The 25,126-nt window shown below is 42.5% G+C and overlaps 1 protein-coding gene across 8 annotated transcripts in view; it reads right to left on the bottom strand.

Moving 5' to 3' along the window:
* Positions 1 to 25,126, bottom strand: part of RBM33 (RNA binding motif protein 33) — a 114,323-nt gene that overhangs the window by 47,101 nt on the left and 42,096 nt on the right. For all 8 annotated transcript variants that reach the window (XM_029233005.1, XM_029233006.1, XM_029233010.1 and 5 more), the window contains 3 exons: positions 20,860 to 21,068; positions 16,717 to 17,005; positions 9,798 to 9,856 (listed from right to left, as the gene is read on the bottom strand). In XM_029233005.1, coding sequence (XP_029088838.1) covers positions 9,798 to 9,856; positions 16,717 to 17,005; positions 20,860 to 21,068 — 557 coding nt within the window. The remainder of the gene's footprint in view (positions 1 to 9,797; positions 9,857 to 16,716; positions 17,006 to 20,859; positions 21,069 to 25,126) is intronic.

Here is a 25,126-nt window from a genome sequence, read left to right as displayed (position 1 = left end):
CCTGCAGCCTCATTCACATCCTGACTGATAAACCAAGTTTCCTTCATAAATACAGTGCAAGAATCAGGCAGAACCAGTAACTTTTCCTTTAAGGGATGAAGAAACCCAGGTTTACAGAGTTAAACAATTATCCAAAGTTACACTGACTTGTGGTTTATAAATGCTCTTTCTCCCCTCGCGCACTGCTTCCGCTGCGGCCAACCTGTCCTCAGGTAATGCTGAATAAACGGTCGTTCCTGAGTCTGGCGTTCACTACCTAAATTCTCTTGACGTGATCATTCATGTAATAGCATCTGCCATTTCACAAGTAGAAAGGATAATAAATGACCAACTCTCTCTAGAAAATGAAGAATTATTTTAAGACTGTTAGTGAGCTGTAAATACCTCACTTAACAGAACTTTTAGGACTACTGTAATTCTGCCTTTTGAAAGAAAAAGCTAGCATAATCCTTTCAAATAACTGCTCTGTTTTGCTTTTCTTTATATCCCTTTAAAAGTCCAAGGTAAGAAATTATCATTCTGCCACATATAATTCTTATACAAACTGTACTTTCTTTTTTGCATCTCTTGTTAATTATGTGATGTTATCTATGTTAATCCTATTCAGGAAGAACTGATAACTTCAGTTACAAAAAAAGAAAGATGAAAACTTTGCATAAATTGCTTAGCACAAAGTTAATCGTATAATGCAAAGAATAAAGAGGCTCTAACAGCTATTATGTGACTTATCAGCTTCCCTGAAAGGGTCAGTTGGTATATTTTAATAAGACTAATTGAATACCTTAACAATGTCATTGAAACTTCATGAATCTTTCAATAAATTACAGCCTCCGCTACAACATGTTTTCATTTATTAATCTCACTTAAAATGCAAAGAACTATATAAGAAACCAATAGACACTTGAGAGTGCCTCTCAGTTAATTCTGATTAAATGATGGGTTAAGTGCAAAGAATCAAGACCACTAGTGACCCCCGACGTAATTAGAATTATAGCCCGTTGTCACAATGTTAATCCTCTTATTTCAGTATTTTCCATAGATTTTTTTCTTTCAGGTTATGCCTTGTTTAAATACCTACATTCATTTTCCTAGAAGGTACTTGTGTATTTGCAGATGCATTCTTAACATTCTGGAGCACCATACACCCAGCAGCAAGCGCTAGGTTTCACACTGGAGGTGGTGGGGGAGAGAGGAGGACACCACGTGAACTTCAATACGCTAGGGTATTTAAGGTTACTGGTTCAAGCGGTGAAGCTAGAGCAGGCACTGCAAGTTATAACACTGTTACTTTAGTACAAAATACTATTTCTGATGAACCTACTGAAGACTGTTTACAGTTTTTCATAAATCGAACAACGTTTTATCCCTATACCTCGCCCCCCCCACTCCCCTCCGGAAACAAGCTCACCCAACGTCAGGCCCTACCGCGGTAAACTTCTCCACCGCAGCACTCCTGACAGCCACAATCCTACAGTTATGATGCATCTTACCAGATCCAATTATTTTTACCCAGTTTACTGAGGTGCATTTTAATATTCAGAGAGAAAGGGAGAAGGTTCAGCAAGATTAAGAGACTCAGGTCGCCTTGCTTCAAATCCTACCTCCTGCACCCAGCTATGTGAACTTGAGCGATTTCATCTTTCCAAGACTCAAAGTTTCCCTATCTGTAAAGTGGAGAAAATGGTACCTTCATGAGGTTGTTGAACACAAGCTTTGAGCAAAATCTGGAATATTGTAATCACTCAATAATGCTCTTCATTTCCCACTGGTCGTCAATAGTATATGCTCTAAGAAGATGGTATTTCTTAATTCAATGAAGGACTAAGAAAGCAAAGCAGCGGTATCAGCTCTATCGACTGAAAGCACACAGTCTGTCTCAAAATTCTCATCTCAATATACCTACCGTATGACCCACAATCCCCACCTCCCAACTATTCACTGACAACTATGACCAGAAAAAATTCCAATGTCCAAATGGTGACTGGGCAGACAAACTGGGCTACATGTGCACAATGGAATAATGCTGGTCAATAAGAAAGGACAAACCACTGGCAGGGGTGACAAAAGGGATGGTCGAGCCTCAAATACACTGCTGGGAGCACGAGGCCAGGCTCGAAATGAAGCATGCCATGTGGTTCCATTCATGCGCCACAATTTGAGGAGCAGAAAGCAGATCGCTGGTTGCCAGGGGCTGGGGTGGGGAAAGGGGCTGCCTACAAAGGGGCAACACAAGGAAGTCTTCTGGGGAGACGGAACTGTTCTCTATCTTAATTGTAGTGATTACACAACCGTACGTATTTGTTAAAAATCAGAGTGTACATCAAAAGGACAAAATTTTTAAAGTTTAAAAAAATTCAAATCTTTTGGAAGAAGTGCTTTCAGGTGCTTTAAAATAAAATAGGGCCACTTTCAAAGTTTAAACAGAACTATGGATCGTCAAGGACTCCTGGAAAAATAACATTAAAAAAAAATTGGTGTGCTTTGCAGGACAAATCAGTAAAAACAGGACAGAGATTTTCTTGGCATGGAAGGAGTTCTAAGACTTTGAAACTTTGTGTTATTGTCAACATTTCATTGGCTGAGTTATTAAATTACAGATGGGCAAGTCATACTCAAAGTTCAAGTCTACTATACAATGAGTGGCACTATGTATCTGGGAGGATTTATGAAAGGTATTCAATTCAATGTAACAGTTTTACTTAGCCAAAAATGAAATAAAATGGTGCATCACACTTTTACAATGCAGTTTTTACACTGTGACTTAATGGCCGGACTTTCTGATCTCAATGAGTATTCCCTGGCCTTCAAGTTATTGGTGCGGATGCCCACCACCCTCTCTCCACCCAACGCACACAACACTTGCTGACAGGACAGCAAGCCAACAGGGCACTGAATTTTATAAGCAGCATATTTAATAGCTGTTGCCACAGTGCTTAGCTGCTCCTGTTACTGCTGCAGATGGGAATGCACTGATATGATTGAATCTGATGGTATGATAATGTATGGTAATCATGATTAATCAGAAACCCACTAGCAAATGGAGGATGTTGGGCATTATGTCACCTGCATTTTAAAACGCATTCTCTTGCTGCAAGCCTGACAATGTTTGACAGGGGGAAGGACCTCCTCCCACATTCACCTGCTACTGCTCAGAGATCTGGTAAGAGAAAATGCCCAGCATTTCTTACCCATCTTAAGTGCTAATAATTACAAGGCACTGCAGGCAAGTTGTAAAAACAAGGGTTCAAAAGAAAGGCTTCTTTCTCCTAGACGGAATAAAGTCTGGACTCACATCTGCAAGGGCTATAATCAGAGAGAAATGTAATTTGATGCAGCAGTCTCATCAAACATGATTTGCATGAAATGCCATATAAAATACATCCAGGAAGTGTCAATCACCACCACCTGATACCATGCATCCGCGTTACATGGAAACACAGTGCAGTCAGACCTACCTGTGAGGTGTTATAACTACACAGTAAACACAAATGGAAATCTCACTTATCGGGTCTACCTAATAAGGTAATCACTAAGGAGACTAATTTAAACTTAGTATGGTAGTCTTTTTTAAACATAATATTTAGTTTTCATTTAAACAAAGATCACTAGGAAATTATTCAGTAGCCAAATTACTCAGTATTTAACTGGCTACCCTGAAATAGCAGCATTTACCAGAAACACCAATGCAAAATGAATGACTAAATAGGTTTTAAAATAGCCTAGGTCAAGAATCTTCACAATGTGAGTTACCTGAAATTCATCTGTATGCTTACCTGACACTGAAAACACTTTAAAAATATTATTAATCAACACTTCAGGGTTGCTTTTTCAAGTGGACAAAGTTTAAGAACAACGAACATCTCTTTGAGGACAAATACATAACTGGATAGCCATACTTATGGATAAAGAAAGGACTTAAAACTTTAATGACAAAAACATCAGGAACAGCCTTGTGGAAAGAGAGATCTATTAAACTAATATGTCAACAAAGAACATGGAACTGAAAACAGAATTCAGACAGACACAAAAACAGAAGCTGACTTGCAGAAAGGTAAACTAGTCTCCCCATCCTCGCTCCCTCGCAAAAACAAAAGAAAAAAGAGGGCTTCCCTGGTGGCACAGTGGTTAAGAATCCACCTGCCAATGCAGGGGACATGGGTTCGATCCCTGGTCTGGGAAGATCCCATATGCCGCGGAGCAGCTAAGCCCGTGCGCCACAACTACCGAGCCCACGTGCCACAACTACTGAAGCCCGTGCGCCTAGAGCCCGTGCGCCTAGAGCCCGTGCTCCACAACAAGAGAAGCTGCTGCAATGAGAAGCCCGTGTGCCGCAACAAAGAGCTGCCCCCACTTGCCGCAACTAGAGAAAGCCCGTGCAAAGCAACGAAGACCCAATGCAGCCAAAAATGAAGAAATAAATTTATTTTTTAAAAAAACAAACACACACACACACACACACGAGAAAACCACAACTGTCCTGTGAAATCACACTAAAAGGTCGTGGCATGAACAAAAATGCTTCAGGAGTGGACTGCGGGAAAGTAGGCGGCTAGATGGCAGGATGGGGCAGAAGAGAAGGAGCTGAAATGGAGGAAGGACGAACAGTCAGTCACTAGATGGCCCCCTGATCTCCTGAGGCACATGCTTCCTTCCTGTGCCAATCTGCTCTTGTAAGTAGCCGCTATTTCTAAGGTACATTTTACATTCAGCAGATTAATACTGATATGAAAATAAGTATGAAAAAGATTCATTCTCTGATATGCTTGCTATCAACTGAGACATACTTACGATTCCAAAAGATTTATAACTCTGATATGAAAAATTAAAATAGTCCTGGGAATAAAAGCTTAAGTGAGAAGAAAGCACTAATGGCTATATCTGCAACTAAAATTAAATACGTGAATCTAATTTTTAGAAACCTAAATTACAAAGCACTTCACTAAATTCCATAAACAAAGGAAGAAGGGGAAAAAAAATCCCATCTGGATGCAAAGACTAACATGACAAAAGAAGTGCTGGCAGTGAGCTTAAAAGCTTAAGCAGTATTTTCTAAAATGATCAAAAATAAGGAATCCTTTCTTATGATATTTATTACTTTGACATTCAAACTTTTGTTTCAGAAACTGTTTATTCAATTCTGTAAATAAAATTCATTAACAGGAAATAAAAATATTAGTATTGCTACATTAAGCGTAGCCTAGAATACCATATTTTGGTCTAAGATTGTGATTTTAAAAAATAACTAAATAATTCTGTAAAAAAATTGTGTTTCATATTAGGTTGTCTAGAGTCCTCTGTGATTGTTTAATTAAAAAACTGGATGTGTTATCATTAGTACAATTTCTAGGCATACTAGTTCTCAAGTTTTCTTACTAGTTCTTACAATTTCTAGGCATATTAGTTCTCAAGTTTTCATACTAGTTCTCAAGTTTTCACAAAACTGTCAAACAAACTGGACCATTAACAAAGTAAAGTTTACCAGTGTTGGGGAAGAGAAGGAATATCTTAGCATTAATACCAACTGTATCCTAATCCCATTAAAACTGGGAAATCTAGTGGTACTTCTGTCTACTGCCTGCCTTTTTCACTCTTTAGTCAACCGGGCAGAGCTGAATTCTTGTATAGTTAAATGTGGATAATGTAATTCTATTGTGCAAATTCATTTACGTATTCTTGAAAACAACAAAAAGTAAAAAATTAAAGTATACACCCCTTCTCTACACTATTAATTTTATGTAGGTTCCTAATAAATAGCAAGATAACTCAACATTAAATCCCTGTATACACTTATTTAACAACTATTTATCTGGACTTCTGTGCACAAGGCCTGGAGTCAGGTCGTCTCCACAAGACACAGGATGCCTGGGACTCTGTACAGACATGAATCGGGTCCTTACATCAATACAAGTATGAAGCTGTCAACAAGAGCATGACCTACTCTAGGAGCAATGGGAATTCATTAAGGGGGCTTAGGCTGGGGAAAGACAAGATCAAAATCAACTTTGCTTTGCTCAATACATTTCTGTAATTCAAATCTTTTTGTGTGCCAAGGAAGTACAGTGATTCAAACAGACCCTATGATGAAACTGAAGTTAGGTTTCCTAACATGTTTTACCAATGTGTGTGTGTGTGTGCGTGCTCGCATACATGTGTGTGTGTGTACAGTCATTTTACAAAGCAAAATTCAGTTTAACAAATAATGACTGAAGTCCCCTACGGAAAAGTACCAAGAAAGAGCCTGCAGGGCACACTGCCATCAGTAAGAAATTGCCAAGGGGCTTTGTTAAGCCACAACAGTACTTGTCTTCAGGAGGAAAGTTAGGCTTCATTGACCTATGCTTATACGTTTTATAGTTTAAGGACTAGCTCTGTGCAGAGCATTCTGCATAGGAGAAACTCACTAAATGGTCACAAAACTATACCTACATTGATAAAAATCCAAGTATAATCTATTAGCAGAAAAGGAAAAAAATATTTTTTTAACATCTTTATTGGGGTATAATTGCTTTACAACGGTGTGTTAGTTTCTGCTTTATAACGAAGTGAATCAGTTATACATATACATATGTTCCCATATCTCTTCCCTCTTGCGTCTCCCTCCCTCCCACCCTCCCTATCCCACCCCTCCAGGCGGTCACAAAGCACCGAGCCGATATCCCTGTGCTATGCGGCTGCTTCCCACTAGCTATCTACCTTACGTTTGGTAGTGTATATATGTCCATGCCTCTCTCTCGCCCTGTCACAGCTCACCCTTCCCCCTCCCCATATCCTCAAGTCCATTCTCCAGTAGGTCTGTGTCTTTATTCCTGTCTTACCCCTAGATTCTTCATGACATTTTTTTTCTTAAATTCCATATGTATGTGTTAGTATACGGTATTTGTCTTTCTCTTTCTGACTTACTTCACTCTGTATGACAAACTCTAGGTCTATCCACCTCATTACAAATAGCTCAATTTCGTTTCTTTTTATGGCTGAGTAATATTCCAGGAAAAAAATAATTTTACTCAGAAAAGATATATGCACTCCAATGTTCACAGCAGCAGTATTTACAACTGCCAAGACGTGGAAGCAACCTAAGTGTCCATCAACAGATGAATGAAGATTGGTAAAGAAGATGTGGTACGTATATACAATGGAAAATTACTCAGCCATAAAAAAAATGAAATTTTGCCATCTGCAGCAACATGGATGGACTTGGAAAGCACTATGCTAAGTGAAATAAGTCAGACAAAGACAAATGCTGTACGATATCACTTATATGTGGAATCTAAAAAATACAACAAACTAGTGAATATAACCAAAAAGAAGCAGGATTCACAGATATGGAGACCAAGCCAGCAGTTAAGGGCGGGGGCGGGGGCGGGGGTGTGTACAGGGGTGGGGAAATGGGAGGTACAAACGACTGGGTGTAACACAGGCTCAGGGATGCACTGTACAACATGCTGAATGTAGCCAATATTTTGTAATAACTGTAAATGGAAAGAAACCTTTAAAATTACATAAAATTAAAAATTAATACTCATAAAGATATTTAAAAAAAAATAATTTGGCGTACATAAAATGACAGGAGATGGCCTAGAGTTACTCTCCCTTCCCAACAATATTTTGATCGACTATTAAGAAACCTAACAGCTCTAATGTAATTTTTAAAAAACAGATTCCAAATCCAATTGTTCTCTCTAAGGGAGACTGATTGTAGAAGTAAGTAGAGCACTGCATTTTCAAGATCACAAGTTTACTGTAACTTCAGCTTAAGAAACAGCATTTGGGCTTAAAGATACGTATTGGCGCAGTGGTTAAGAATCCACCTGCCAACGCAGGGGACACAGGTTTGAGCCCCAGTCCGGGAAGATCCCACACGCCGCAAAGCAACTAAGCCCGTGTACCACAACTACTGAGCCTGCGCTCTAGAGTCCGCGAGCCACAACTACTGAGCCCGTGTGCCTAGAGCCCACGCTCCGCAGCAAGAGAAGCCACTGCAATGAGAAGCCCGTGCACCGCAACCAAGAGTAGCCCCCGCTCGCCGCAACTGGAGAAAGCCTGTGCGCACAGCAACACGGGCCCAACGCAGCCATAAATAAGTAAATAAATAAAAGATACATAATAAACAGCGGTAAATATGTCTGAAATTATATCACACACATGACTAATTTCTAGGCCAACTCCTTCCCATCACCCCCACACACATCCCACCTTAAAAACAGTAACAAAACATTACGCCTTGCAGAAACTTCCAAGAGCAGTTCAATAATATTTACCACCTCAGAGTACAATATAACTTAAAAATAAGTTCAATTTCTCACAAAGAAATTCTGTTTTATTATCGTCTTGTAAAATCCTCAAGTATTATGAGGTTTGCTTCTTCCAGTATCAGATACAGTTATATCTGCACAATCAAAAATTATAAGTAGATAAAAACTGCAAATGATTATTCTAATTTTATATTTACATACAACATTGCTTTATGATTTAAGCTACAACTGCTTTTTCACATCAAGTTTTATCGCTATATTGCAAATAAAACACAAACACAAGTCCAATGAGGATTCTAACGCAGAAAATAGCAAAAAGTACAGTTTTTTCAATGTCAGTGCTTTACAATAACTAGCAGTTAAACTACTTCACCAAAAGAAATATATCTAATGACTAAAATCATACACGCGTATCCCTGGGTAATACAATTAATAAATCTTAGCTATTTAGACAAGTGCTTCAAATACAGAATTGTACTCAATAAACATCACCTAATTTTTAAAAATAACTAGTTTTTAGAACTTGATAAGTAATTTTTAAAAATTAGCTAATACAGGGTATGAAACCAGTAAGAAGCAGTTTCAGAAATCATAATTCATAAATAATAATTACAAATCAAGGTATTTTCTTAAAAACACTCTGAAACTTAAATCCAATGCTGATTTTTTGAATAGTCATCTGATTGCACATGTACATAGCCTTCATTAACCTTCTTGCTAAAAGCCCCACATAACTATGGTATCTACTGCAGCATCAAAGCTAGAGTCAGATAGGTCACTTAGGCCTTTCCTGGGTATCAGATTGTTTAGCCTCAACAAAACCACACCTGTTTTACATAAAAACTACATTAAAAAGTTATGGTCTGGTCCTTTTTCCCTCAAAATTGTTCTTAGAGAGAACACGTTCTCACTGATTTCACAAAACCATGAACTAACTACATATCAAACCTAAAACTCAAGTAAAACGAAATATAACTATTTAATGGACATTTTTCTTCCACTTAAAACATGTTACAAGAATGGATAAAGTTATGGGAACTACAGGAAAGTGTGGGGAGGAGTGCTTTCTCTTAAAGATATTTTAAAAAGAAAACCTCCATTTTAAAATATAAAACCAATGGCTCATGAAGACTTCTGAGGGTTTTTTTAAAAACAAGTAGACATCTCATCATTATTCCCTAAAATTGCACACACATACCCGTACTTACCCAAATGCACGTTTCCCCCCACACACACGATAATAAAGGCCCTTTTTCACTTTAACATAAGGCAACAATAAAATCAAAATTCATATTCTTTAAGACGAAAGCCATTCTACTGATGATCCTGATTCAACAATTTTACAGTTAAACAAAATTAATTCCATTCTCAAAAATCCATTGACCTTAAGCTTTTAACAAACATTTTCCACTGCAAAACTTATTGTCAATATTTACAAATCCTTCAACTTATACTTAGCTGGAACCACTTATATTTGCTATAGTAATATTTCCTAATAAAGGCATGCTCATCCCTATCAGAGCAGAAGGGGCAGCTGCTACTCACCGGGAATCTCTGGGGTCCCACAGCAGGTCTCGGCTGGCTCGGGACTGGCAGCAAGGGCACTGCAAGAAAAACACCTTTCATTACAAACACATCCAAACCCACCAGAAAAGGAATACAATGTATTAAGCTTAATGAAAAATATATACTATGTGTATAACACATATAATAAGTTTACACTTAAGCTAAGTGCTGAATATTTTCACAATTCCATAAAGGGAAAGGGGAGAGAACTTCTGCCTTCAGTATACAATAGCACGAGCAGAAGCTTAAATTTCAACAGTGAATTCTTATTTAGAACTAAAATATTTTGCAACAAAAGGAGATATTATTCCTCTACAATAAAAAACCTACTTTATTTTTGACATCCATACCCAGGTTATCCAGGCTGTCTAATCCGAGTTATATTTTCTGATTCCAATCAAATACGAATTTAAACCCAAATCCTCTAGGATCATGAAAGAGAGAGGAGGAGGGAAGGAGGAAGTGAAGCAGAGAAAGGAAAATACACACACCCAGCATATTGTGACAAAGAATGACCTACACAAAAACCTGCTATGCCAAGACTACTAGCTTGTCTTAGTTTTGTGTTTAAACAGGCCGAACTCTCATCAACTTACCAGAAGAACAAGGAGCCAAATAATTTTAAAACAGACATTTTATCATAGGGAAGAAGCCAGATGCTAGTTTCACACCGTGGGGCTGAATCAGGTATGTTTAAGCTATTTAAAACATATGCCTTATAGTGATTTTGATTTTGGGGGTGAAAAAAAATGCCCATCCGAGTGGTGACTGCTACATGGTAGCCTGCTATATCTTCCATTAAAACGTCCTGCCAGGGCTTCCCTGGTGGCGCAGTGGTTGAGAGTCCGCCTGCCGATGCAGGGGACACGCGTTCGTGCCCCGGTCTGGGAAGATCCCACGTGCCACGGAGCGGCTGGGCCCGTGAGCCATGGCCGCTGAGCCTGCGTGTCCAGAGCCACGTGAGAGGCCACAGCAGTGAGAGGCCCGCGTCCCGAAAAAAAAAAAAACAAAGAAACAAAAACGTCCTGCCAAATGCATCCAGTAAGATCTCAGACGGTCAGAGGCTGTGGGCTGACCTGTGGCCCCGTCGCAAATCCCTATGTTAGTCCTAACCACGAGGACTTCGGAAGGTGACTGTATTTGGAGATGGGCCTTTAAAGAAGTGATTAAGTAAAATGAGGTCATGGGTGGGCCCTGATCCAACATGACCAATGTCCTCATAAGAGGACGACGTCCAAACACAGACACACACAAAGGGATAACCATGTACAACTTAGCAAGAATAATATAATAAAAGTTCTGGTAAATGAGAAACACAGAAGTGATAAAGCTTAAAAGTCAATCAAAATTACTTTTAAAATAGAGTGCTAAGGGGCTTCCCTGGTGGCGCAGTGGTTGAGGGTCCGCCTGCCAATGCAGGGGACACGGGTTCGTGCCCCGGTCCGGGAAGATCCCACATGCCGCGGAGCGGCTGGGCCCGTGAGCCATGGCTGCTGAGCCTGTGCGTCTGGAGCCTGTGCTCTGCAACGGGAGAGGCCACAACAGTGAGAGGCTCGCGTACCACAAAAAAAAAAAAAAAAAAAAAAACAGAGTGCTAAGGATGAATTTTTTTTTTAGTTATTATGATTACTCAAAGAATTCCGTAACTCAGCTCCTAATTAACATCACACTTCCACAGGTCCAACTGAAAGTGATACAGTGTAAGGGCCTGTGTCATTGCCTGACCAAAGCCAAAAAGTGAGACCGAGAGAAACTTCCTTTGATAAAATGTAAAAATGGGAGAAGTCCATCCCTCTTGACAATCTAATCTAATGAGTCAAAATTTCAAAGTAACAGTGGGTCACTGTGCAAGACAATATAAAATTTTATACAGCTAGCTAACAGGCACTGGGGTACATGGATTATATACCTGAAGCAAAATATTAGATTGTGAAGTGGAGAAAGAAAAAACTAATAAAGTATCTCTGACCTCAGAAGATTATAATGAAAGTGAGGAAGAAAAAAACTACATAGTAAACAATATAAAGACAGTGTTTTTAAAATTAACTACCAAATAGAAAATACACAGATCTCCAAGAATATGTACCACTTATTTTTAAACTTGGGATTTGAACATCAATTCCTATCAAATAATTCCAACATAATGAAAGGGTAAGTATTTTAAGTCTCTCTAAGTTCGGGGGGAGGCGGGAGGGGGGATGGATGAGAGCAAGAAATCCCATCATAATTAATAGATTTCTTACACAGAAGCCTTCTGATGAGCTGGCAGTTTTTTTTTAATCAACTGTAAAAAGCAAGGAAAGAGAAAGAAGAGAAAAAGAACAAAAGATGACAGAAGAGAGCATCTGAGAACAGGTGTGATAGGAGCAGATCAGAAATCTAGCCAAACCCAGGGGGGCCGTGGTCAGACTGCCAAGGTGTTTGCAAAGCGTCTTTGCAGAAGTCTCGTAGCCCACGACCTGGTTTGCAAGCAGAACACTTCTACTTATCTGCCTCCTTCTTCACTGTGAACAGGAGAGAATTTAAAACCTGTAATGCTAGGGCCTCCCTGGTGGTACAGTGGATAAGAATCTGCCTGCCAACACAGGGAACATGGGTTCGAGCCCTGGTCCTGGAAGATCCCACATGCCGCAGAGCAACTAAGCCCATGCGCCACAACTACTGAGCCTAAGCTCTAGAGCCTGTGAGCCGCAACTACTGAGCCCACGTGCCACAACTACTGAGCCCACATGCCACAACTATTGAGCCCACGTGCCACAACTACTGAAGCCCAGGCGCCTAGAGCCCATGCTCCACAACAAGATAAGCCACGGCAATGAGAAGCCCACACACCACAACGAAGAGTAGCCCCCACTGGCCGCAACTAGAGAAAGCCTGCGTGCAGCAACAAAGACCCAACGTAGCCATGAATGAATGAATAAATAAATAAATAAATTTTAAAAATAAATAAAATAAAACCTGTAATGCTAACAGATCATTCTAGTTGAACCCTGAACTCTTTATATTTGATATTTAATATCTATTTCCCATATTGTCCCACGAATTCATGAACTAAACTGATTAATGTTTCAATTCATTACCACAGTTCTAATACTGAAAATCTGGAAAACAAGTTAAATTTCCACCAAAACTGGTTAATTACAATATGACAGAACACTCTTCATCCTTGAAAAGAAAATATGTGCTATCAGGCAATGGTGTGCATACATTTTTAAATGTTTTAAAAACAGTTTTTTAAAACACCTTTTAATTGCCTGAGGCTCTGAGAATCACGGGTTAATCTCTCATGTACAGGAGATCACTAGACATTTAGCCTCTCTCAAGAATAACGGCGGCTTTCTATTTCATTAAGCTCGTTCATTTAATATCGAATAAACAACTGCTTCGAAAGTGTTCTGAGTGTATACCCTGCAAAGGCAATTTCTCTCTCTCCCTGTGTCAGGGTTCTCAAGATCAAAGGTACGTTAAAGAGAAGGAACGTGGGTGGGGCACTGAGTCGCCTGGCTTCATGAGGAGAACACATTTAGCTGGTTCTAAGAGTTTAAAAACTCTTGTCAGAAAGCTGATCTTGTATTTACTGAATCAGGCACAAGCACTGGGATGCAAGGCCTGCATTCTGTACCCATTTGGCAACGGACTCCGGCAAGGCACACTATTTTCATGCCTAGAGGACAGCTTGGGGTTTCCTTATAGCTTTCCCACTGTGTAGTTCCAACACTGTTTATTTTCATTAAGCTAAAGAAAATCTGTGCACCTTACCAACTGCCAGTTTTCCATTCAATTTTAGAAAGAAATACACAGTAACAGATGCTGACATCGGTAAAATTACTTCGACAAATTAGATTTACTGCAGTTGCATGTCTTGGGAAGCCGCTGTGGAACAGGCTTCCCCAATGAGTCGTCCTCCCCCTTCACGCAGCGTGTGCTGGTTCCTTCATCCCACAGCTGCTGAAGGAGACCCAGGCCACCGGTGCACTAGCTGCAGGGACTACAAAGGTTAAGTGCAGCAGCCATACTGCCTGCCCCTGGGAGCTAAGAGCCCAGGGAGGGGGTGAGGCCAACAAGTGACTCCAGCACAGCATGGGGACAAGGGAAGGGGCCAGGGCAGGAGGCTCAGGGACCCACAGGTACCAACCAGACTCTGACCCTCCTGGGTGTGTACAACAAGAGCAACTCCTAGAGCCACACACGGACACTGACACCCACGGCCAGCCAGCTGCCCTCACAGCCCTCTGCTCCAAGGCCACAGCACAGTTTCATGGTGACGCCAGGCCCTGGCTTTCTCCCATACTCCAAGTCCTATCTCGGGCCTCTCTCCAACTTCTGGAACTTCCTGACCCTTTCGAATTCCAAGTTCACCATCAGCAGAACCTGTGATGGCCTCAGCTCTTCCCCTTCTTGGTCTAATGGAAATCTAACTCTCCCAAAGGATGAGGCTGTTTGTCTCCCTCAGCCTTCTTCCCGCTGGCTCTGGAGCGGGGGTGGGGGTGGGGGATCCTTCTCAGTCCTCACTGCTGTTTCAGACCCCAGACTTGGATCTCATGTTATCGGACAACACGGCCCAGGAACCCCCACTGCTGCCCACGTACTGGTCACACCACTGCTCTTTCCTTCCTGTGTCTCAGAGTCCAGTTCCTAGCTCACCGTCTTCAACACCAGCCCTGTCTCAGGCCTCGGCAGCGATGCTCAGGCTCCAGCACCCTGCCACCCCGGCGCCCGGCCGCCAGCCTCTGTCCCAGCTCCACCACACCTGAGACCTGGGCATTATCCACGACCTTACGCAATCTCTACGAGTCCCCCTTCTTGCCACACTACCTTCTACCTTTCCACTCCTCTTCCTCCAGGACCCCAGCTCCTCCAACTGTTGGACCCTCAAAGATCTCCTGGCCCCTTGTCACCATACACACCACAGCCCTTCATTATGAGCAAAGCGCCTTCTCTACTGCTTTGCCAACACCTGGACTCCAGCAAGTCCAGCTCTGTCTAGGCTGCACCTGACACAGAAAGGTGAGTGTGGCTGGAGAAGAGCATGCAAGCATGCGGCCGGGTCTCCGGTCAGGACCCACAGCTCGAGTGGGCGCCAATGCTGCCCAGCACCTCCACTCCCCAGCTTCTGTCTCAACAGGACACCTTTGACAACTGTCAGTACAACCATCTCCCATTTCTGTGCACCCGTTCCCTCTCAAACCCACCTCAGTGAGGCATGTACTGCCACCACTTCACCAAAACCACTCTGTCAAAACCCCAAAGACCCCTCTACCGCCACGTGCAGCACGCGGCCTGAAGCCCATCCCCAACGACCTAGCAGCAGTGGGTCCCCTGCTGCCCCCGTCCTCTACACTCCTTGGGTTTCCACATCCCTGCGGGCCCCCGCCTATCACGTCGAGGGCCCCAGGTTCCAGGCCTTGGTCTCCCCGACACGATGACGCCTGGGTCTCCCACTGGGTGCAGACTCTAGGTCCACCTCCGTGCCAACAAACCCCCACCTCTGCTTGCGCCCAGACCCCTCGTCTCAACTCTTCCTAGTAACTTCATACGTGACACTTCCACCTGCACGTCTAGGTGGCGTCTCCAGCACAGAACTTTTGCTGTGCTGCTCCTCAAAACCTGCTCTCCCCCAGGGGCTCTCAGGTGAAGGCAACTCCACCCCTCAAATGCTCAGGCCCCCTCGGCATCATTCCGCTTCTTCTCCCCTCTCATGCTCATCCGGCCCATCGGCTCCATCTTGAATTACATCCAGCATCTGACCCCTAACCACCACCACTGCCCTGACCTGAGCCATGTCATTTGTTACCTGGATTACCGTGGTCACCTCCTAGCTGAATGCCTGGTCTCCACCCCTGCCACCCTAACAAGCCCACTCTCAACACGCAGCAAGAATAACCCTTTTAAAACATACACCAGATCACGTTACTCCTCTGCTCAAATTGCTCTAATCACAGCCCACGTCGTTCAGAACAAAAGCCAAAGCTCTCAGGATGGTTCCCAGGTCTTACCTGACCCAGGTTCCGCACTTCTTTCCACCTTTATCACTCTTTTAATGTTACATGGTCTCTTTTTAGTTACTTGAACACAAAAGGCATAGTCTCACCAGAAGTAAGAGCCCCTGTACTTGCCGACCCCTCTGCCCGGAGTATTCTCCCCCGAAAGAGTCACGTCACTAGCTCCTGGACCTTCAACTCTTCCCTTCTTAATGAAGCCGGCCCTCACCACCCCATGGAAAGCTGAAGCCCACCCCGATGCCCCCAACCCTGCACGTGTGTGTCACTGTATGCTTGTCCTCTAACACGCCAAACAGCGTTCTTATTTTATTACGTTTACTGCTCACTGTCTCTGCTAGAAAGCCAGCTCACAACTGCAGAAAGCACTGTCTGTTTTGTTCACCAATATATCTCCAATGCCAGGGAGAGCAGGACCTCAATAAACACTGTGTTGAACAGATGCATGAAGATATGCTCCATATCAACTGCTCAAAACTAGTTTCCCAGCTTCAGGAGCATGCATCTGTAATCATAACAGAAGAGGTTATTCACTCAGAATTAATAACTAAAAGATGGGTTTGTACCTCCGGAACTCAAAGGAAGCACACCGAGTGGAACCTGAAGGGAACATTCACTTTGCAAACATCCCCACCTGGGAATTTATGAAGAACACCAATCAGGCACTTCCACAATTACCTCTGATGCCCTTTACATTTACTGTGCCTTCTCAGTACCCGCCACTGAATGATACAACAAGAGACGCACGTGTTGCAGCAGACGAGCATGGCCTGGCCAGGCAGCACGCATCTGAGTGGTGGGGGAAGAGTCAGGGAATCCACGTGGTCCTTAAAGACCTGCACGTGAGAATGATCTGCCAGAAGAACCTGGAACTTTACAACAGCAACGGAGACACGTACCTTGAACGGGCGTCACCACTGCCCCCTTGAAGTGGGGATTTATGTGTATGTTCTTGGGCTGCTGTGGAGTCACAGGAGGAGGGGTCATCATCGCCCGCGGGGCCTCAATCTGGGGCGGCAGGTGCATCCCTTGAGGAGGGGAGGGATGGTGCGGATGCTGCAGGGGAAGCAGAGGCTGGAGCTGCTGCTGCTGGAACAGACTTCTGATCGGCTGCTGCTGAGGTGGCGGCGGTGGCGGCGGAGGGGGAGGCTGAGGCTGTGGAGGAGGAATTAACCTCGGAGAGTGCGCCTGAAGAGCACCGGAAAAGAGACACATTCACAGAGATCAACGCTCAGAAGAAAAGCCAGTGCCTTACAGATTTCACATCGACTGAACTGTGAAGTTACGACTTAGAAATAAGTTTACAGGAGCAGCTTGTGTAAAACAGCAGGATAAATAAGCTGCTCGCCTGCTCACAGTAAGGGCCACTGTCGGACAACACGAGTCGACCTCAGGGCCAGGAGGGAAAACCGCAGCCCCAGAATAACACACATGGATTCCAAAAGGAAAAAAAGTGCAGTTCCACCATCAAAACTGCCCACCGCGAGCCAAGCGCTGCGCTGGGGACGGAACACAACCTGCCCTGGGCTGTCCCTGCACAGCCAGCCCTGCTCCTCTTTGAGAAAGCCTAGGGAGCCAGGCGAGAACGTGCACAAACAACCCTGCTAGAAACCAGGCTGCAGAAAAGGACAAAGGGCTCCCTGAAAGGAGTGGGGGGAAGCTCCTGAGAAGACGGCATCCGAACCAGGAAGGAGGAGAAGGAGACGTGCCATGCCAGGAGGGGAACAGAATCACCAGAGAGCAGCAGAGGCAGAAACACATGCCTGCTGGGTACACAAGGGGGAGACCAGTGTGGCTACAGCCACATCTGAAGACCGGAGGATGCGAAGGTGGGAAAATACACCCTCAAGGTGGTCAAGGATCTTGGGCTGTTTCATGGAAGACTCGCTGGAGAGCAGGAAACCACCACCCACAGCAACAGTTGCAGAGCACCGGGCTCTTGTGTTTTAAGCACCTACTCAAAGGTCAGTATGTGGAGTAACCGACTCACTCCCAACCACCCTATGCAGCGGGCCCCTGTTAGGACTCTCCTTTTACAAGAGCAAGTGGCTGGTAAGCAGAAGAGCAGAGAATCTGATTCCACAAGTCCTGGTTGCAGCCACTAACCAAACTGGCCACACGCAGCAGTAGAAGCAGCAGGCTACTACCGACCAAAGTGTCTCGTATAATGAGCTGTTTTCCCCGGGATGACGCCAAATTACGGAGGCTTCTCAGTTGTCACAGCATGCATGACGACGATGACTAACAGTGTGTGAGATGGACGAGGGCAAAGAGGATGGAAGAAGACAGACCATTTAACAGGCTACGGTGGGAGCTGAATGGAAGAAACGGCTGCGGTCTGAACAAGAGCAGCAGGAAGAAGACATTTCAAAGGAACAATGAGAATTTTGAAACCAAAGTGTACATGACCCTGTCTAACCTATCCTTCCTCAGGGAGGACTTCTCTAAAGATTCTGGAAATGGCTTAAATCCGTGGATACATATGCTCCCAGAAACCAGTCTGTTCCCTCCTCTGACTCATGACATCTGTAATGTGTACATTTGCACATGGTGCGGGAGTCTTTTCTATCTCATTCACCACTGAATCCACACGGAGAGCACGCTGGCAGAGGGACAGCTAAGCTAAATCTGAACAGAACTGGGAATGAGCACAGTGCAGGGCCATTCACTCAAGAGTGTGAAGGATTTTTAAGGAAATCGTGTGTTTTAAACAAGGGGAATTTAGGGCCTGGGCGACACCCATGCAGAGAGGCCCAGGGCAGCTAGGAAATGAAGAAACTGAGCTGGCAAGAGGCTAGGGCTACAGACCCAGACTCGTGTGGAGACAGCAGATGGCAGGAAGGTCAATGCTGCTGACTGAGAGCTCTGACTAAAAAGAGGCCTGAGAACAACGCAGCCAGAGGAACAGGAGAGACAGAAGGGGCCCTGCTGGAAGAGAAGAGAGTACACCCCAAGCTCAGACACTCAAAATAAGAAAGGCTCAAGAAAGAGGAGCTCGTGGGTGATGCCCAAGGTCCCAGAGTGCAGTCCAACAGGACGGACTGCAAACGTCAGGTGGCGATTCTGGGAGCACATCCGGGAGAGGGAAAGGCACGAAGTCCAGGCAGCAAGGGACGGACCGAGAAAATGGACACAAGCAAAGACGGTGAGCAAAGGTTATTCTTTCCAGAACTCTGAGGGTGAAGAGTCAAAGAGACAGCTCTGGGGTGGGGAGTGGCCAGGAACAAGGGTGGACACAAGTGTGAGCGAGGTTAAGGTCATTTCAGACAGTTGTGACCGTTTCAGTAAACTGCAGCTTTAAAACACCACTGACTAGCAAAGATGAGCATAGAGCATATATGCCAAAGCTCCAGGAGCGGGTTCAGTCCCAGCTCACTGGGAGCCCTATAGCATCTACAGAATTCCAGAGATATGGCATCACTGTCGGGAGGGACTCAGGTCAACTGACACTCGGGCAACGTTTTTAAAGCACTCACAGATCTCCCAGTTGAGCCTCTCTGAAGGAGGCACACATGGGCGCATACTTCCTCTATGTAGATAAGAAAACAGGGAGTTCAGTTACTTTTCCAGGATCATGGAGACACAATTATGCAAAAACTGGTCTCCTGTGTGGCTGGTTCCCCTCCAGGAGGCCAAAATAACGGAGTCGGCTGTTTAGTACACGGCAAGTGGAGGTTGGGGGCGAGGAGATGGGATGGAGAAGAAAAAGAAAAAACTGAAGGGCCAGTCTTCTCGCTATCAGAGAAGCTTAAGAACAGTTGTATGAGCAGACAGCAGTTATTAACATCATCAACCTCTTTATGCTGTAATCAACCCACCTACCTCTCTTCCCTGTAGATCAAAATTAGAATTCTCATGCTAAAACAGTTAAGTCATCCTTAGAGGACAAATGTATGGATACCAAGGGGGAAAGGAGTGGGGTGGGAGGAACTGGGAGACTGGGATTGACACATTTACATTATTGATACTATGTATAAAATAGACAACTGATGGGAACGCACCGTACAGCACAGGGAGCTCTACCTAACGCACTGTGGTAACCTAAATGGGAGGGAAGTCCAAAAGGGAGGGGGTATCTGTATGTGCACGGCTGAGTCATTCTGTTGTGCAGTGGAGGCTAACACAACACTGCAAAGCAACCATACTCCAATAAAAATTAATTAAAAGTAATAATAATAAAACAAAACAAAAAAACAGTAAGTCGTCTTTTCTACTTTGTTATTTCACAAATGAATGCCTCCTAAAACATAGCATTTGTACACGGAGGCAAAGTGTGGTTCTCCCCTAAACTCAGATAATAATGTAGGAGGGTAGACAGTGTGGACACATATTTATATTAAATGAATCTGTCCTTGAAGGCTGACTTCTGAAGGAAAAAGCTATAAAATCCTGAAGCTAACTGAAGGAACAACAACAACAAAAAATCACTACAATTCCTGTCTTTATTCCTGAGATGTCTCATCTTTGAAATACAGAGGAAATTCAAATGAAGCTGAAATTACAAGTACTTGATTTCTTCCTAAATTATGAAAACTTTTTATGGATATGACAATCTCCATTTTTATGGATAGGATATGATAGTTACTTGTAAGAGAAACTGCTACATTTAAGGAAAAACCTACGGTAAGCAGTGTATACGAAAAAATATTTTATAAAATACGCCATTACTGCCAGATTCTAGATTTTTTGAACAAGTTCAGTATTTTCAGAATGGTGCTCGCAGGAGCAGCACGTCTCCACAAGCAGAAGGTAAAAGCAAGGCTCCCCTGTGGTTCGGCCACGGGAGGACACCAGGTCTCCTTATCGCCTCTCTCTTTATCAGCAGTGTGCAGAGAATTAGCTTGCACTACCTGAATACTAGAGGACTGAATGTGTGTGACCATACACGAAATCATACTATAGATTACAAAGAAACTTGAGCCATTATGCCTTTTACTCAATTTTAATTTCAGACTAAGATAAATGCAAAATATGATACCCACACAAAAGCGTATTTTCATCTGAAGTTGCAAAAGCCCCCACAATGAAACTACACAACTTACCACCACAGGTGGCTGTGTGGGCAGCAGGGCGGGCCTGTGATCCTTGGCTCTTCCCCTCTCACTGTTCTCTCTCCTCTGGTCTCCCACTCCACGACACATGGACGAACCTCCTCTCCTTCCTCCCCGCCTCGAGCCGTAGCGGCCCTGTTTATGCTGTCGCTCCCTTTCTTCGAATTCAAGCAACGCAGCTTTGGCTTCTGCTGAAAGCTCTATTTGAAAAGATGCATATGTGTTAGATACCTTCGAATAGCCTAAATCAGATTTATAGGGAAAAACAGGAAAGAACTACATGACAGTGAAACTTAGGAACAGCGAGTGCTTCACCCACTACGAACTACTCAACTAGCAGCATCAAGTAGGATACAATCACAGAGACCCTCAGGCCCCATGAGTGAGACCAGTTAAATGGAAGACATGCCTTTCCCTTGTAATAAAATACAAGGATTGCCTGTAAATTTTAAAGTGTTTTCATTTGTGCTGAGGGAAGCTAAAAAGAAGGAGCTGAAGTTCAACCCAACCACCGCCCTTAATCTGCTAGGCATCTTGCAGTGATGGCGGATGACGCTGGTCAAGACCTGGCTCCCCCAGTCTTAAACCAGGACACTCTTCTAAGCGGAACCAGGACAAGTATTAGTTAATACACAGTGACACAGAGACTCAAAAATGACAAATTCCTGATTGTTCTGCTTTAAAAGCAGAACTAATAAAATCACTCTCGAGTCAAATACTTAAGTTAATTTCATAAAAAATGGAAACCTATTTAATACTGTCATTTCAGATTTTCAGATTTATTTTTTTTTAAATAACAACTTTACTCTGTGAAGAAAGGCTTATATTCATGCAGTCTGATAGGGAAGCTACAGCAAATGAGAGCAAAGCCAGAAAAGAAAAAAACTCATTAATGCAGATATTTCTGGGACACCCAGTAGGGGCTGCTCACCTCTCTGACCAATGCTTTAGGGATACAAGAAACATATAGGCTCTGGCCCTAAGAAACTTCAGTTGGCACATTATTCTGAATTCCTAGAAGAAAAATGCTAACTTATTCAAATATGGGTTCCTTTATTTTAAAACATTATCTAAGTTATGATAATATATCTTCCACTGATAAATGAATACCTTCTAAAGATTTCACTGAATTCTACTAAGAAGGATTGTTATGCCCTGTTCCACAGTGAAGGGTAAATTTTAAATATTACCAGTTTATCTCCTACCTTGGATTCCATAATCATCTCCAAACTCTTCCAAAACCTCTAAGCCACATTTCATTTTCTTGAAATTGTTTCTATGGTATTCCCCTCCCTTTCAAATGAATCTTTGACTCCATACAAAAGAAAATTTAATCTCTTCTTAACAAGCACACACTTTTATTCTCATCTTGACTACATGATTGGTTCACATACACATTTTATGCAGTGAATCAGCAATTATTTTGCTAGTGGTTCTAAGTGTCAAGATTAATTTCACTATCCCCAGTAATAAAATGGTTTCAAATGACATCTTTAATCAGCAAGTAAAAATGCTTTCCTCCAATTGAGACAAGCTGTCACAAAAGGTCACCAAAATATGACAGGATGGAAATTACATTTGTAACTTCAACTGAAATGTTAATTTCCCTTTAAGTGTTTTCTGAACTATGTCCATATTACAAAGTAGAGATGTAGCTCAATGTAACAAGGTTTTCCAGTGTTGTCCCTTTCTAAAATGTGCTTAAGAAAAACATATTTACATATAAATAATTTCATAATAGTTGAACTAATACATAATGAATACCTATAAAACAGTTTACTTGGCAAGATAAAAACAAATGACAGTCTGAGTTTTTTTCTTTTTTAAACAGATAACTGAATCAAGAAATTTGTGAAAATCTTGCAAATACAAGGACCATCGTGTAAACTGAAGGCAGTATCCTATTGCTGGTACTAGGTGACCTTAAACTGTTTATTACTAGATGAAAATATTTTTCCCAAAGATCCTTTGCCTTAAGCAAAATTAGCCGAGGACATTATTTCAAGAGGACTTTATGTGGGCATAACAACGACGGTCTTTAGGTTAAAGCAGTAAAACATGGTTTAACATATTACATGTGCCAGTGAAACTGAGGACACGGCAAAATCTAGGTGCCTCCTCATACAGAATGAACTGTCAAAGCCTAACTAAAATAAACATAAGTCTTTCATTTATTGTTTGTACTGCTTCCAAAGAAAATCTGAGGTCCACCTCCTAGGGCAAAAGAACTGGCAGCTCTGAACTGCTGTGCCGACACTTCAGGGTAACTGGTCAATGACACCCACGTTTTAGAGATGGCTTTTGACATTTCCATTCAAAATAAAGCTTTCCCTTACACATGCATGTGCTAGAAACCCTTCTCAACTGCATTCTGTGAGAGAATTAAGCCCTTTTACCCAATGGGGTCCTTTTTATGTAATGAATGAATGTATTTCCTAAGTACGTAGTTTTGTACCATCCTTGGGAAAACTGAGAAACAGTCACATTTTCTCTAAGGTATTTAATTCCCAGAATCCTGGTTGAGGATAAAAGCTCACTACTTAAGATCATAACTCAGGTAAAAGCCCAAAATTCCATATCTAATCCAATCTGTAATTCAAAATACAGATCAACAACTGTGAATTAGGTTCTACAATGGTCAAGACTGTCATAAATATGAATTAGTGTTCTTCATATTTAAGGATGACATCATATATTTGAATGTAAAGAAGACTAAAAGTGACCAAATGCCCTTCCAGATTTTGAAAAGAACTCACTAGTCCACATGTAGATGGAAGGGTCAGAAATGGGGGATGCCAGACCATCATTTCATTCTTTTTAGAGTGGAGTGTTCTTAACATTAATCAATGATATCACAAAATAATTGTTTTTATTTGTATTCAGAATGTTAAAAGACACCATTTGTCAAGAAACATATATCATATGAGACGACATATATACTCCGGTAGCAAGGTATTTCAATTCCATTACAAAGAGTAGGTAAGCAGCTTTATACAATCAAGTAAGTGCAAGCATCTGTATACAGAACCTGAAACTGATATTTCTATCACCAGGAGTATACAAAGTGATGAGTACAAATTTATGTGAATTTCTAGTATACCAAATACTGTAGTAGCTTCTCTTTCTCACTGAATATTCTTCTTCTATATAAAATTAACCTTTTGTTGGGGGGAGGGGTCTTAAGGAAATAAGGGAGCTCACTGCTTTAGGAAACCAATCTCTAAAATGAACAGAAAAATCATTTTTGTACTGGGAATAATCCTAACTTTTCAGTTACTAGAAAACTCATGTTTTCAAACACTAAGCTTTCTTAAGTTAGGGCTTACAAATAGGGAACAGAGAAAGATACTTTTAAGTATCATTTTTACTTGCCCTATTATCTAGCCAAAGAATCACATTCTGCACAAATACATTTAAAGCCTTTTTTCTTAACATTTAAAAAAATGGTAAATGGTCAAACTGTTCATGCTTCAGATACTCTGCCTCTAAGAACCCCAGGCCCTCTCTGCCCATATGTAAAGGGCCAACCTGCCCATCACTACCCACCTTCCACCCTCCTGTCTCAGGATGACATGACTATAGCAACTGAGAAATGCCCTAAAAAGAAAAAAAGGAAAAAAAAAAAAGATTCAACACAAATTCTTTTCAGTTAAGGAAGTACAAATGACCCTGAAAAGAATGAAATGAGGCAAAGATCCTGAAAAGAAAGAGATGCAGGAATGAAACAAGTACAAATTATGAACACAGGCAAGCAGGACATTTCAGAACATGTCAGTGCTTGGGTCAAGGTAAAGTGAAAAGAGATGAGAAGACTGTAGCTGAGGACCAGGGGACGGGAGAAGCAAGGGCACTGAGGATGCGGGGAGGGTGACCCATGAAATGCACCAGGGCCCATAAGGAGCTGGCTGCAGAGAGGGAAGGCCACCATTCCTGACGGTGTCTGTGAAGTGATTTCACAGCCTTAGAACGTGTAGCTATCCCAATTATTAAGGTTTGACACATATGTTCCCCAATTTATGTAACAAAGCCACAGGCCAGCTACGCAGAAGCAGAAAAGGGATGATTCACCACCACCACCCGCCCCACATGCCACCCTCCTTCCCTAATAAGCCGCTGCCCATTGCCCTCTGGTGTTCAGCCAGGGGCGCCATCTTTCCTTTGTTCATCTTATCCCAGCCCAAGATTGAGATGTCTATCTATTCCAATAAGCTTGTTCTGTAATGTTACCAACTACTCCTCCTGATGGATACTTTTGGTC

The sequence above is a fragment of the Monodon monoceros genome, unplaced genomic scaffold (assembly GCF_005190385.1).
Source record: "Monodon monoceros isolate NGI ecotype Baffin Bay Population unplaced genomic scaffold, NGI_Narwhal_1 Super_Scaffold_2, whole genome shotgun sequence".
Taxonomy (NCBI): domain Eukaryota; kingdom Metazoa; phylum Chordata; class Mammalia; order Artiodactyla; family Monodontidae; genus Monodon; species Monodon monoceros.
This window is presented reverse-complemented; position numbering and strand designations above follow the sequence as displayed.